Raw genomic sequence first — 15,866 nt, 5'->3', positions numbered from 1 at the left:
TATGTATATTTATATCCTACAGGTATAAAAATGGAAGCAGAGTCTGTAGCTTGAACAGATTAGGGGCTGGTATAGCACACTGGGCTAAATCGCTGGCTTTGAAAGCAGACCAAGGCAATTCCCGTGCTAGCCTCCCCGAACAGGCTGTGAATGTGGCGACTAGGGGCTTGTCACAGTAACTTCATTTGAAGCCTACTTGTGACAATGAGCAATTTTTGTTTTTCAGATGAGACAATGAAAGAAAGGCCATGGAACAGAACTAGAACTGATGATCATAAAGTTTCAGTTACTGTAAATAAAATAAAGTGGATAAACCAGTAAGAGAAACTAAACTAAGGGAATGACATAGCTGGAGAAAGGTTATTCTGATGTATCAGATAAGGTTACATAGAGATGGATTTGTACTGAAAATTTTTTCAGGTGGGACTTATAAAGCTCAGGCAATGCTGACTGAACAATACAGCTGTTAGAATAGACTTTCCCCCAGCTGGAAAAGTAATCTTAAAAATCTTTTAGTTCTTTTGGCCACATATTCATGGGAGTGTAGATTAATCAACATAAAAATCTATATTTCTGCAAGTGATACTTTCAGAGAGAAGTGTTTCTGAAACTAGAGCTAATGAGGTAGCAGGCACAGAAGGAAAACGATGGAAGCAAAATTACCTTTCTTCTGGCCGGAAGGATACTTCCAGGATATGGTATTTTTTTGGTGAGATCTATTTTGCTGAAAATAGGCTGTGTTCAAGTAAAAGCAGATTCTGCCATGGTTCATTGATATCGTAAAGCAAAACTTCCAGGTATCTTCATGGTGTGTGTTAATGATTTCTTATGGGATGGTATTGTGGAATTTGAGAAGCGTGCTTTTAAAACGATAGAGGAGAAATGAAATTGGGAGTCAAGCTTGTGGTCTTGGTTTATATATCAAGCAAAATAGGTCTGGAATAACTCAAAATGAACAATCCTATTTCGCGAATGTTACTCCCATGCAGAGCTATTATGAAGTTCGATTGGTCAGTTGAACTGATTGGGTACTCAGACTAGGACAGTTGTTACTTTTGATGTGTCGTAGTTAAGTGCCACAATGAAACACCCTAAAATACAGAATACTTTAAAGGTAAATAAAGCATTAAGAAAATTACAACTAGTTAAATGAGTATCTACTTGATCCAAAGAACATGAAACGTTTTAGTGATGTTTCACATGCTAATCTGCCTGATGGATATTTCAATATAGCTTGTTTCACATTTTTTATTGGTGAAAAATGGGAAATATCCTTCAGCTTGGGAAGCTACCAAGTTAATAAAGATCGTTAAAAGTACTTTGGCTGCTGAAATACAGACTTGTGGAAAGTTGGTGGATATGTAATTCAATCTGTCAAACATTTTAATTGTGATTCTGCACAATGGGCACGCCAATAGTGTGTAGCATTTTGCTCATTGTGAGATAATACCCATGCTCCGAAAAGTGTAAGTGAGATAAGGTAACAGGTAGACCTTGCTGACTTGAAACAAATACTGGAGGAAAGAAATTTTGGAAGTTAAATAGATAGATGCAAATCATCAACTGTCAGATAAATGCATATATAAATTAATTGTAGATGTATTAGAGCAATATAATGCCTTGTACCGAATCTGGAAGTTATTTTGGTTGTTCATATAAACTTTTTTTTAAAGAGAAGGAATTGATTGTATTTTAACTATGTTTAATTATATGCAGGTGATGGCCACCAACTGGGAATTCACCAAACCTCCTGTAATAAATAGTGGCTGTTGCATTCAGTTCATTGATGCATGTTTTAAATGTATACCTCTAAATAAATGCTGATAAAGGTGTGTAAAGATTCACTCCAGTTCTATCCTTTGCTAACTGGCTTCCTGGAACACAACACCATTAATCTTCAACATTTCTACAGGGCAGCACAGTATGTTATGGGCCAGGGTTTAGAGAACTCCAAAGTGTATCATGGAGTTCACCTGACCCACAACGTTTAATATATTGTGGTTATGGGGAGCACAAGGCCCACTCTCCAGGTGTGGTACAGCAGAAATGGAAAAGTATTTTTTAAAGCAAAACAATGTTTATTATATGAACTCAAGTTAACCTTTTTAAAACATACAGTGAGCATCTTAGCAACCATTAATTCAAATTCAACCCCCTAAGAATACAACACTAAGTAATCCTTAATAACTACCCAATCAACATCTAGAACACAAAAGAAGCACCTTTTAACAGAAGCACATCAGGTTTACATTCACTACTGAAAACATTTATAATTATGAATTCACCAAATGATCAATAGATAGTATTTTCATGGCAGAGAGATCAACAGTACACCTGTTTTGTCTGGCTTCAGCTCCAACACTGAAAAAACAAAACCAAAAAACAGACACACCCAAGCTTTTCTCAAAGTGAAACTAAAAAGCAGAGACAGAGCTCAGCTCCACCCACTCTGACATCACTGCAGTAACATGAGCAGACAGACATTTTTCAAAGTGACATTCTCGTTACAGGTAGCTCAGTGGGGCAGCACGGTAGCATAATGGTTAGCAAAGTTGCTTCATAGCTCCAGGGTCCCAGGTTCGATTCCCGGCTTGGGTCACGGTCTGTGCGGAGTCTGCACATTCTCCTTGTGTCTGCGTGGGTTTCCACCGGGTGCTCCGGTTTCCTCCCATAGTCCAAAGATGTGCAGGTTAGGTGGATTGGCCATGATAAATTCTCCTTAGTGTCCAAAAAAAAGGTGAGGTGGGGTTACTGGGTTATGGGGATAGGGTGGTGGCGTGGGCCTATGTAGGGTGCTTTTTCCAAGAGCAGGTGCAGACTCGATGGGGGAGAATAGCCTCCTTCTGCACTGTAAATTCTATGTTCTACTATTTTATCCATTAACAGCTCTGTCCAGTTTACTGTGGAGAGTTTTTCTTGTCCCTATGAAGCCAGCATTATCTAAATGCAGAAGCCTATGAGCTGTTTGTCTTTCTCCCTTTCAAACATTATGTTGAATTCAATTATATTCTGATTGTTATTCCGTATATGTAACATTCGCCATTAGATCAAGTAAATATGGACTATTATTCATTATTAAATCTAAAATGGCAAGCTTTCTTGCTCATTTGAAGACTTGCTACTGCAGAAAACAATCACGAACAAACACTCAAAACATTCATTGCCGTTCAAGTGCTAGTTTGCTCATCTCAATCTATGTAAAGTTAAAATGTTCACCAACACCACTCTCCCTTTGCTACTTTTCTCTGTAACCTTTACATTTTATGCATTCTGTCACTTCACGGCTGTGACGGGGGACCTTATAACCTGATATATTTAGTTCCCAGACCTACTTAGATACATAGAAGTTAGGAGCAGGAGGAGGCCTTTTGGCCCTTCTAGCCCAGTCCGCCATTTATCATGATCATGGCTGATCATCCAACTCAATAGCCTAATTCTGCTTTCTCTCCATAGCCTTTGATCCCATTCACCCCAAGTGCTATATCCAGCCGCCTCTTGAATATATTCAATGTTTTAGCATCAACTACTTCCTGTGGTAATGAATTCCACAGGCTCACTACTCTTTGAGTGAAGAAATATCTCCTCATCTCTGTCCGAAGTGGTTTACCCTGAATCCTCAGACTGTGAGCCCTGGTCCAGGACACACCCATCATTGGTAACATCTTCCCTGCATCTACCCTGTGTAGCCCTGTTAGAATTTTAGAAGTTTCTATGAGATTCCCCCTCATTCTTCTGAACTCCAGCGAGAACAATCCCAACCTCGTCAATCTCTCCTCATATGACAGTCCCACCATCTCTGGAATCAGTCTGGTAAACCTCCGCTGCATTCCCTCGAGAACAAGAACATCCTTCCTCAGAAAGGAGACCAAAACTGCACACAATATTCCATGTGTGGCCTCACCAAGGCCCTGTATAATTGCAGCAACACATCCCTGCTCCTGTACTCAAAACCTCCCACAATGAAGGTCCGCATACCTGACCATCTTACAACTATGGGCGCAATTCTCCAGAAAGGTGCCTAAGCGAGTGGGAACTGCCGGGTGCTTCCTGGCACTCAGCCCAGTGAGGACGGCAATGCTAGTCAACATTAATTGGTTCACTTAATGGTCCCACGTCTTTTCGCCACAAATGAAGGCTCACCAGCCGATTCCCTGGTACCGCACTCGCCAGCCCCTCACTAACAAGATCAAGCAGCACTTGCTCAGCCAACCCCAGCCAGTTCACAACAATGGTGCCGAGAAGACCAGCCCCAAGATTCGGGGGGTGCTGACCTGGGGAGGTTCCTGAACACAGTGGAGGCCAGGAGAGATGTCCTAATCCCCTGAGAATCCTACACGATCAGCCACAGAGTAGCCAGTGGGGACAAGGTGGTGGTGGCTGTAAACTCTGGAGTATGACCAGGAGGACTGACTTCCAGTGCCGGAAACGGCCTACACAGGGTAGCACGAGTGAGTAGACACCAATGCCACCCCCCCCTCCCCACCACCACCTGAGACCTTTCCACCCCATGCAAGCACACCACACACCCCCCCCCCCCCAACTCTCCATGCGGCCCCAGCCCTCCCTTCAACCCCTCTCCCTTCAACACTCCCAAACCTACTTTCACAACCCCATTGCTACCACTGTGAACCACGCATGTGGCTAACGATACCCTTGTTGTGTCTCCTCCGGAAAAGCTATCCCACAATCGCTGGGATGAGGGCCCAGATGGGCGGTGGGATGGCAGGCGCAAGAATCCTCACCTCCTTCAAGGAGCATAGTGAGGCCGGAGAATCACGCCCTATGTCTCTGTAATGACTTGCATGTTTTACAATTCATCAAGTTGAATTTACAATTGTATTTCATTCTTTGTGTTTGTGTAATGAACACACTGTCTAACCCGTCCTCCTGTTCCAATCATTTACTCAATGTTTCCTATTTTCTTGTTCCCGGCTTAAACACTTTCTAACATTGCACTGCAGAGGTTCAAAACGGCAGCTCACTACCACCTTTCAGGGAGAGTGTGCCAGTGGGGAGGGGGAGCACGCCAGTGGGCAGGGGGAGCACGCCAGTGGGCAGGGGGAGCGCGACAGTGGGCAGGGGGAGCGCCCAGTGGGCAGGGGGAGCGTGGCAGTGGGCAGGGGGAGCGCGACAGTGGGGAGGGTGAGAGGCCAGTGGGGAGGGGGAGCGTGCCAGTGGGCAGGGGGAGCGGGGCAGGGGGAGCGTGCCAGTGTGCAGGGGGAGCGGCCAGTGGGCAGGGGCAGCGTGCCAGTGGGCAGGGGGAGCGGGGCAGGGGGAGCAGCCAGTGGGCAGGGGGAGCGGCCAGTGGGCAGGGGGAGTGGGGCAGGGGAGCGTGCCAGTGGGCAGGGGGAGCGGGGCAGGGGGAGCACGCCAGTGGGCAGAGGAAGCGAGACAGTGGGCAGGGGGAGTGGGGCAGGGGAAGCGTGCCAGTGGGTAGGGGGAGCGTGCCAGTGGGCAGGGGGAGCGGGGCAGGGGGAGCGGCCAGTGGGCAGGGGGAGCGGCCAGTGGGCAGGGGGAGCGGCCAGTGGGCAGGGGGAGCGGGGCAGGGGGAGCAGCCAGTGGGCAGGGGGAGCGTGCCAGTGGGCAGGGGGAGCGGGGCAGGGGGAGCATGCCAGTGGGCAGGGGGAGCGCGACAGTGGGGAGGGTGAGCCGCCAGTGGGCAGGGGCAGTGTGCCAGTGGGGAGGGGCAGCACGCCAGTGGGCAGGGGGAGCAGGGCAGGGGGAGCGGGGCAAGGGGAGCGGCCAGTTGGCAGGGGAGCGCGCCAGTGGGCAGGGGGAGCACGCCAGTGTGCAGGGGGAGCGTGCCAGTGGGGAGGGGGAGCGGCCAGTGTGCAGGGGGAGCGGCCAGTGGGCAGGCGAAGAGGCCAGTGGGCAGGCGGAGCGGCCAGTGGGCAGGGGGAGCGGCCAGTCGGTAGGGGAGCGGCCAGTGGGCAGGGGGAGCGTGCCAGTTGGCAGGGGGAGCGGGGCAGGGGGAGCGTGCCAGTGGGTAGGGGGAGCGGCCAGTGGGCAGGGGGAGCGTGCCAGTGGTAGGGGGAGCGTGCCAGTGGGCAGGGGGAGCGTGCCAGTGGGCAGGGGGAGCGTGCCAGTTGGCAGGGGGAGCGTGCCACTTGGCAGGGGGAGCGGCCAGTGGGCAGGAGGAGCATAGAACATAGAACAGTACAGCACAGAACAGACCCTTCGGCCCTCAATGTTGTGCCGAGCCATGATCAACCTACTCAAACCCACATATCCACCCTATACCCGTATCCCAACAGCCCCCCCCCCCCCCCCTAACCTTACTTTTTAGGACACTACGGGCAATTTAGCATGGCCAATCCACCTAACCCGCACATCTTTGGACTGTGGGAGGAAACCGGAGCACCCGGAGGAAACCCACGCACACAGGGGGAGGACGTGCAGACTCCACACAGACAGTGACCCAGCCGGGAATCGAACCTGGGACCCTGGAGCTGTGAAGCATTTATGCTAACCACCATGCTACCCTGCTGCCCCATGGCAGGGGGAGCGTGCCAGTGGGCTGTGGGACCAGGAGTGATGGGTTTTGGGGAGGGAGCGATGAAGGTTTGCGGGAAGTGAGAGTTTGAGAGGTGGTGAGCGTTAGGGGGGCAGGTGAGGGTTTGGGAGCAGTTGAGGGTTTGAGGTAGGTGAGGGTTTGAGGTAGGTGAGGGTTTGAGGGCAGGTGAGGGTGTGAGGGAGGTGAGGGTTCGGGGGGTGGAAAGGGTTTGAGGGAGGTGAGTGTTTGAGGGAGTTGAGGGTTTGAGGGATGGTGAAGGTTTGAGGGAGGTGTGGGTTTGAGGGAGGTGAGGGAGGTGAGGGTTTGAGGGAGGTGTGGGTTTGAGGGAGGTGTGGGTTTGAGGGAGGTGTGTGTTTGAGGGAGGTGAGGGTTTGAGGGAGGTGTGGGTTTGAGAGAGGTGAGGGTTTGAGGGAGGTGTGGGTTTGAGGGAGGTGTGGGTTTGAGGGAGGTGAGGGTTTGAGGGAGGTGATGGTATGAGGGAGGTGAGGGTTTGAGGGAGGTGAGGGTTTGAAGGAGGTGAGGGTTTGAGGGAGGTGAGGGTTTGAGGGTGGACAGGGTATGAGGGAGGTGAGTGTTTGAGGGAGGTGAGGGTTTGAAGGAGGTGAGGGTTTGAGGGAGGTGAGGGTTTGAGGGAGGTGAGGGTTTGAGGGAGGTGTGGGTTTGAGGGAGGTGAGGGTTTGAGGCAGGTGAGGGTTTGAGGGAGGTGAGGGTTTGAGGGAGGTGAGGGTATTAGGGAGGTGAGGGTATTAGGGAGGTGAGGGTTTGAGGGAGGTGAGGGTTTGAGGGAAGTTAGGGTTTAAGGGAAGTTAGGGTTTAAGGGAAGTTAGGGTTTGAGGGAGGTGTGGGTTTGGAGGAGGTGAGAGTTTGAGGGAGGTGAGGGTTTGAGGGTTGGGGAGGGTTTGAGGGAGGTGAGGGTTTTGTGGGGGTTGAGGGTTTTGTGGGGTTGAGGGTTTTGTGGGGGGTGAGGGTTTGAGGGTTGGGGAGGGTTTGGTGGGTGAGGGTTTGAGGGGGTGAGGGTTTGAGGGGGGCGCGAGGGGGTTGAGGGTAGTGAGGATTTGAGGGGGTGAGGTTTTGGGGGCAGGTTTGAGGGATGGTGAGGTGTTGAGGGAGGTGAGGTGTTGAGGGAGGTGAGCTGTTGTGGGAGGTGAGGGTTTGAGGGAGGTGACTCATAATATACACACAAGTATAAAATGGTGCATAGACAGACACTGACTAACAGACTGAATGACCAATCAACACACAGAACACAGCAGCCAATCACCAGACAGGACACGGCCACTATAAAGCCAGAGGGCATTAGTTTTCCTGCTCTCTTGGGATGCAGCCTCTGAGACAGCCAGAGCCCGTGATCAGCAACACAAACATCTACAATGCGCTAGCAGTATAGTCTGGTCAGGTTAGCCTCAGGTCTCCAGTCAACTCAGCATAGTGTCGACTCACAGTGCAAGTATGTTTAACAGCTCATAGTTAAATAAAATAGAGTTGTACTTCTGCAAGTGTTGGAAGCCTGTCTCTCTCACTGCTATGGTAGACCCAGCATGCCCAACACGTCATGGTACCAGTGCGTGATGTTAGAGTTTGATGGACCTACCCTGAGATAGTCTGCCTTTGACCAGCGATCAGCCATCTGGTAGTATGGACAGCGTCCGCCCTCCCCCGCCACTCCGCACACCGGCAACCTCGGTGCCAACTAAAAGATATTTAAGCATAAGTTTCAGCTGTACCTCAAAGCCACCGACCTTGAAGCCGCCTCAGATGCCAGAAAAATTGCTCTTTTTCTCTCCACGGCCGGGGATCACGCCATCCACATTTTCAATTCCCTCACATTCGCTGAAGGTGAGGACAAGTCCAAGTTCAAAACAGTCCTGCTCAAATTCGACAGCCACTGTGACGTCGAAGTCAACAAAAGTTTTGAACGCTACGTCTTTCAACAGGGTCTGCAGGGTAACGATGAACCTTTTCAATCTTTCGTAACGCATCTTCGCATCCTCGCGCAATCCTGCAATTACGGCTCCACCTCCGACTCAATGATCCATGACCAGATCGTTTTCGGAGTGCACTCGGACCCCCTACGCCAGCAGCTCCTTAAAGTGAAACAGCTCACCCTCGTTATAGCTATCGAGACCTGCGTTCTGCATGAGCACGCCACTAACCGATATTCGCACATTCAATTGGCAGAGACGGAGCGGCAAGGCCCCCACGATGCGGAGCGGGTGCAGTTTGGTAAAGCAGATCCAGGGCCTGAGCCTGGATGAAGGCAGCCATTTTGCGCGCTTTTCCCGGGCTCCCGTGCATGCGCACAACGATCGTGGGGACGGCGAGGCCGAAGACCAAACTGCGCAGGCGCACACAACATATGACCGCACCGCGCAGGCGCGGTGGCGCACTGAGCGTTCTGACGTCAAGACGAGCTACAATTGTGGCTCCTCCCACTTAAAGCGGCAATGTCCCACGAAATCTCGACGCTGTCTTCAGTGTGGCACATTTGGCCACTACGCAGCCCTGTGCAGGTCTGCTCAAATTCCTGCCTCCTGTCGCTCCCAGCAGCAGGAACATCCGGACCGTACAACAACCGGTCACAGATTCCGACTCCGACATGGTTACAGACCCTGACACCGAGGATCTCAAATCCCCATTCCGGGTGGGCATCATCACCAAGCATATGATGCTTCAAAAGAAAAAGACCAAGCCCTTCCCAGTGATGAGCATTGATCCGGACGATGAGTGGTGTGCCACCCTTACGGTCAACAAATCTCGCATCCGATTCAGGCTGGACACCGGCGCTTCAGCCAACCTCATTTCGCAGTCTGACCTGGATACCATCCGCATCAAGCCGACCATCCTTCCATCCGCATGCCAGCTTCTCGACTACAATGGCAATGCCATTGCTGCCAGTGGCTCATGCCGGCTTGTGGTGTTGCACCGTTCCTTAAAGGCCACCCTGCCCTTCGAGATTGTAGGGTCCACCAAAGCTTCCCTGCTCGGTGCTCAGGCGTGCAAGATCCTAAACCTCGTCCAAATGGTTCACTCCATGTCTCCCGCTAAGGCACAAGCATCGCCAGACACCGACTTTCAGACACAACTGAAGAACATCATTACTCGATACCACAGCGTCTTCGAGGGCATGGGCACATTCCCATACACGTACAAAATTATTTTAAAACCAAATGCCACGCCTGTGGTTCATGCACCCCGCTGGGTGCCGGCGCCCCTTAAGACTGCCTCAAGCAGCAGCTGCAGGACCTCCAGGACCAGGGCATCATCTCTAAGGTAACGGAACCCACCGACTGGGTCAACTCCATGGTGTGTGTTAAGAAACCATCAGGAGAACTTCGCATTTGCATCGACCTCAAAGATCTGAACCGTAACATCATGAGGGAACACTACCCTATCCCAAAGCGCGAAGAACTCACCTGCGAGACGGCTCGCGCCAAATTTTTCACCAATTTGGACGCCTCCAAGGGGTTCTGGCAGATACAACTTGACACATCCAGTCGGAGGCTCTGCACCTTTAACACCCCATTTGGCCGGTATTGTTACATCTGGATGCAGTTTGGCATCATCTCAGCCTCGGAGGTGTTCCACTGAATAATGGAGCAAATGATAGAGGGCATCGAGGGGGTGCGGGTATACGTAGACTACATCATTGTCTAGTCCACCACCCCGCAGGAACACATCGATCACCTCCAATGCGTCTTCCGGAGAATCCACGAGCATTGCCTCCGCCTCAACAGAGCCAAATGCTCGTTTGGTCAAACAGAAATAAAATTCCTCGGCAACCACATATCACAGTTTGGTATGTAGCCGGATGCAGACAAGGTGTCGGCAATCAATGCCATGAAGACACCGGAGGACACCAGGGGCTGATTTAGCTCACTGGGCTAAATCACTGGCTTTTAAAGCAGACCAGGCAGGCCAGCAGCACGGTTCGATTCCCGTACCAGCCTCCCTGGACAGGTGCCGGAATGTGGCGACTAGGGGCTTTTCACAGTAACTTAATTGAAGCCTACTCGTGACAATAAGTGATTTTCATTTCATTTTTTTTCATTTTCATTCCTGGGAATGGTCAACTTCCTGGGGAGGTTCATCCCCAACGTCGCATCTCACACCACAGCTCTCTGCAATCTAGCGAAGAAAACCACCGGCTTCCAACGGCTCCTCGCTCACAAGCAAGAGTGGCGTGAATTCAGGGCGAAACTCACCAATGCCCCGGTATTGGCATTTTTCAACCCTACCAAGGAGACGAAGATCTCCACTGATGTGAGCCAGTCTGGCATTGGAGCAGTGCTCCTCCAATGCGACTCCTCCTCCTCATGGGCTCCAGTCGCATACGCATCGTGTGCAATGACGCCCACCGAGCAACGCTATGCTCAAATCAAAAAAAAGTGCCTGGGCCTCCTCACGGGAATTGTCAAATTCCATGACTACGTATATGGACTCCCCAAATTTACGGACGAAACGGACCACAGGCCACTGGTCAACATTATACAGAAGGACCTCAACGATATGAGGCCACGCCTGCAACGCATCCTCCTTAAACTCAAGCGGTATGACTTCGAACTGGTCTACACCCCGGGCTAGGAGCTCATCGTCGCTGATGCACTCTCCCGTTCCGTCACTACGCCATGCAAGCAGTCGGGCTTCGTGTGCCAAATTGATGCCAATGTTGAGTTCTGCGCATCTAACTTGCCCGCCACTGAAGAATGAGTTAACCAGAATTTGTCGCCCACCACGGAGACTGAATTTATGAACTGCCTGAATTCATGAACTGATTGTTTCATTACCCTGGTTCTTCGTTCGTTCATTTATACATACTGTTATTTATATCCCATGTTTTGTTACATACACTCTATCTGCACTAGACACCTTCCCATGTAAATATGTTAGGATTTTTGTATATAGCCAGGATCATGGTCATGTAAATATGCTCACATACTCTCTAAATAGTCAGGCACAATCACATACCACACTATTTATTGCCACGTACACATATTCTTTTTCAATAAGGGGGTGATGTCATAATATACACACAAGTATATGATGGTGCATAGACAGACACTGAATGACCAATCAACACACAGAACACAGCAGCCAATCACCAGACAGGACACGGCCACTAGAAAGCCAGAGGGCACTAGTTTTCCTGCTCTCTTGGGATGCAGCCTCTGAGACAGCCAGAGCCCGTGATCAGCAACATGAACTAGCAGTATAGCCTGGTCAGGTTAGCCTCAGGTCTCCAGTCAACTTAACATAGTATCAACCCACAGTGCAAGTATGTTTAACAGCTCATAGTTAAATAAAATAGAGTTGTACTCCTACAAGTGTTGGTAGCCTGTCTCTCTCACTGCTATGGTAAGCGCAGTCCTCGCAGACCCAGCGAGGGTTTGAAGGAGGTGAGGGTTTGAGGGAGGTGTGGGTTTCAGAGAGGTGTGGGTTTGAGGGAGGTGAGGCGTTGAGGGAGGTGAGAGTTTGAGAGAGGTGAGGGTTTGAGGGAGGTGAGGGTTTGAGGGAGGTGAGGGTTTGAGGGAGGTGAGGGTTTGAGGGAGGTGAGGGTTTGAGGGAGGTGAGGTGTTGAGGGAGGTGAGGGTTTGAAGGAGGTGAGGTGTTGAGGGAGGTGTGGGTTTGAAGGAGGTGAGGGTTTGAGGGAGGTGGGTTTGAGGGAGGTGAGGGTTTGAGGGAGGTGAGGGTTTGAGGGAGGTGAGGTGTTGAGGGAGGTGAGGGTTTGAGGGAGGTGAGGTGTTGAGGGAGGTGTGGGTTTGAAGGAGGTGAGGGTTTGAGGGAGGTGAGGTGTTGAGGGAGGTGTGGGTTTGAGGGAGGTGAGGTGTTGAGGGAGGTGAGGGTTTGAGGGAGGTGAGGGTTTGAGGGAGGTGAGGGTTTGAGGGAGGTGAGGGTTTGAGGGAGGTGTAGGTTTGAGGGAGGTGAGGTGTTGAGGGAGGTGTGGGTTTGAGAGAGGTAAGGTGTTGAGGGAGGTGAGGGTTTGAGGGAGGTGAGGGTTTGAGGGAGGTGAGGGTTTGAGGGAGGTGTGGGTTTGAGGGAGGTGTGGGTTTGACGGAGGTGAGGGTTTGACGGAGGTGAGGGTTTGACGGAGGTGAGGGTTTGACGGAGGTGAGGGTTTGAGGGAGATGAGGGTTTGAGGGAGGTCTGGGTTTGAGGGAGGTCTGGGTTTGAGGGAGGTGTGGGTTTGAGGGAGGTGTGGGTTTGAGGGAGGTGAGGGTTTGACGGAGGTGAGGGTTTGAGGGAGGTGAGGGTTTGAGGGAGGTGAGGGTTTGAGGGAGGTGAGGTGTTGAGGGAGGTGAGGGTTTGAGGGAAGTGAGGTGTTGAGGGAGGTGAGAGTTTGAGGGAGGTGCGGGTTTGAGGGAGGTGAGGGTTTGAGGGAGGTGTGGGTTTGAGGGATGGTGAGGTGTTGAGGGAGCTGAGGGTTTGAGGGAGGTGTGCGTTTGAGGGAGGTGTGGGTTTGAGGGAGGTGTGGGTTTGAGGGAGGTGAGGGTTTGAGGGAGGTGAAGGTTTGAGGGAGGTGAGGTGTTGAGGGAGCTGAGGGTTTGAGGGAGGTGTGGGTTTGAGGGAGGTGAGGGTTTGAGGGAGGTGAGGGTTTGAGGGAGGTGAGTGTTTGAGGGAGGTGTGGGTTTGAGGGAGGTGAGAGTTTGAGGGATGGTGAGGTGTTGAGGGAGGTGTGGGTTTGAGGGAGGTGTGGGTTTGAGGGAGGTGAGGGTTTGAGGGATGGTGAGGTGTTGAGGGAGGTGTGGGTTTGAGGGAGGTGTGGGTTTGAGGGAGGTGAGGGTTTGAGGGAGATGTGGGTTTGAGGGAGGTGAGGGTTTGAGGGAGGTGAGGGTTTGAGGGAGGTCTAGGTTTGAGGGAGGTGTGGGTTTGAGGGAGGTGAGGGTTGAGGGAGGTGTGGGTTTGTGGGAGGTGAGGGTTTGAGGGCGGTGAGGGTTTGAGGGAGGTGTGGGTTTGAGGGAGGTGAGGGTTTGAGGGAGGTGAGGGTTTGAGGGGGGGTGTACAGGAGGAGTTTGTCAGAGAGAATGAGAAGCTCTTTGCCATCCCCAGAATAAGAACGCAGTGTAAAGTGCTGAGCACTCTCCTCTGCCCCTGGTTCTATCTCTGCCACTGCCCCCATGTCTCTGTCTCTTTTACTGGGTCTCTGTCTCTTCCGCACTCACCCGGCTCCATCCTGAAGCTCTCCCACTCCTGCCCGTTCTCTGCTCCCGGAGCGGCACCGTGTCCTGTCCTCTCCCGGCTACTGGGCTGGGTCTGCCGGATCGGACACTTCCCTTCGGCTCCTGCAGAGGAAGCTCTTGTGTTAAAGCTCCGGCTCCTGTCCTGTCCGGACCTCCCCTTAAAGTCACAGCGCTCAGAACCCAAGGTCAGCCAGCTCCTGGCATCTTCAACAAAACATCCGCCCACAGCCTCTGGCTGAGTAAGTGCCCACCCGGGGAATTCCTCAATCTGAAACTACCCCCCATCCTGCAACAATCTCCAAATCTCATGCCAGCCTCTGACCACTGATCCCTGTCCTCAACTCCACTATGAATTCAGTGCAACTGGGTCACAAAACAAACCAGGTGTAATTCACACTGGGAGAACCCCGAGTCAGTGTGAGAACTCAGTCTGCAACTTTGGGAATATTCACACATGTACACAGAGAGACACACAGACACAGAAGGGCACACACATACACTCAGTAACACAGGTACAGAGACACACAAATTTAGAGACACACAGACACAGACACTCAAAACACAGACACAGAGACACAAACAGAGACACACACAGACACACAAACACAGAGACACACTGATACACTCAGACACTCACAGACACAAGCAGAAAGCCACACACATAGGCAGAGACACAGAAAACATGCACATACATAGAGACACACACAGACACACACTTGCAGAGAAACACACATGCAGACAGAGACACTCACAAAGATGTGCAGACAGATTCAGTGACAGAGACCTGCTAACGGGCACTCCCACAGTCAGTGCATATGGACACACATGAACACAGATACACTGAGAGGCACATAGAGCTCTGCAGGCAGACAGAGGCACACCGACAGACATAGTGAATTGTTAGAGTCTGTGTGACGATGGGAGGCTAGGCTGGACAGGACAGTCAGTGCTGTGTTTCCTGTATATACCGCTGCTGTTTGATTGGAAAAGGCTGGCCTCCAAAGCTTCATAACAGGATGCGAGTGTTCCCGTGCTGTGTAACCACCCTCGGGCACAGCCCTACTGCCAAGGTCAGTACCGGGGTAACTCCCGACTACGCCCACCCCGAGGTGCCTGGACTGTGTATCATTCGTGATGGTGAAAAATCAGGTTTTGCCTTTGCAGGAGAGATCATGTTAGACAGTGTGCGATAAATCAATCAGAACAGTGTTGTAAGATCCACAGCCAGCCAAAGTAAGCTCACGTCAGAAAGATGACTGCAACAGTTTAGAACACAATGACAAAGTGCTGGACACTGCACACACAGCTGCCCTGCCCCCTCCCCAGTCCCAACAGGAACATAAGGCCGGATTCTCCTTTCCTGAAAAGTATTGACGCCGGTGCAGGATTCATGGAGTTCCACAACATCAAATCTGGCACTGCACCTGGACCAATTCAGCGACTGTTGAGGGGCTAGCACCGACGCCATGTGAAACACAATCGATTCAAATGAGAAACAGTACCGGATTCACCGGGACCATGAGTGACACTCGGGAGGCTGACAAACTGCACTCCCTACACACACCATCTCAACCAACAAGATGGGGGCAGCACGGTAGCATGGTGGTTAGCATAAATGCTTCACAGCTCCAGGGTCCCAGGTTCGATTCCCGGCTGGGTCACTGTCTGTGCGGAGTCTGCACATCCTCCCCGTGTGTGCGTGGGTTTCCTCCAGGTGCTCCGGTTTCCTCCCACAGTCCAAAGATGTGCGGGTTAGGTGGATTGGCCATGCTAAATTGCCCGTAGTGTCCTAAAAAGTAAGGTTAAGAGTGGGTGGGGGTTGTTGGGTTACGGGTATAGGGTGGATACGTGGGTTTGAGTAGGGTGATCATTGCTCGGCACAACATCGAGGGCCGAAGGGCCTGTTCTGGGCTGTACTGTTCTATGTTCTATGGCACTGGTTGCGCTGGAGCACACCCATCCTGCTGGTGGGTCGTTTGCTAGGGGTGTGCCTTCTGGGGAGACCCATGTAACCTGTGGCCCGAAGTTCACAGTGGGATGTCAGTGTCGTGCGCAGCTGCATGGCTGCCTTGCAGACCACGGCAAATGCGTTCCGTAACCATCAACCCTGACCCCACAGGCCACCTCCTGTCCACCCCCCACTACTCCCCCTGACAGAAGGCTCCCCCCCGGCCAGC

At 51.6% G+C, this 15,866-nt stretch overlaps 1 protein-coding gene across 3 annotated transcripts in view; it reads right to left on the bottom strand.

Moving 5' to 3' along the window:
- LOC119973207 overlaps positions 1-13,955 on the bottom strand; it is a 296,257-nt gene extending 282,302 nt beyond the window's left edge. For all 3 annotated transcript variants that reach the window (XR_005462256.1, XM_038810862.1, XM_038810864.1), the window contains exon 1: positions 13,672-13,955. Coding sequence is in view for 2 of the 3 variants with exons in the window: in XM_038810862.1 (XP_038666790.1) it covers positions 13,672-13,681 (10 nt within the window). In the remaining variant the exon portion in view is untranslated. The remainder of the gene's footprint in view (positions 1-13,671) is intronic.
- Positions 13,956-15,866: the final 1,911 nt, after the last annotated feature.

This window comes from Scyliorhinus canicula, chromosome 11 (genome assembly GCF_902713615.1).
Source record: "Scyliorhinus canicula chromosome 11, sScyCan1.1, whole genome shotgun sequence".
NCBI lineage: Eukaryota > Metazoa > Chordata > Chondrichthyes > Carcharhiniformes > Scyliorhinidae > Scyliorhinus > Scyliorhinus canicula.
This window is presented reverse-complemented; position numbering and strand designations above follow the sequence as displayed.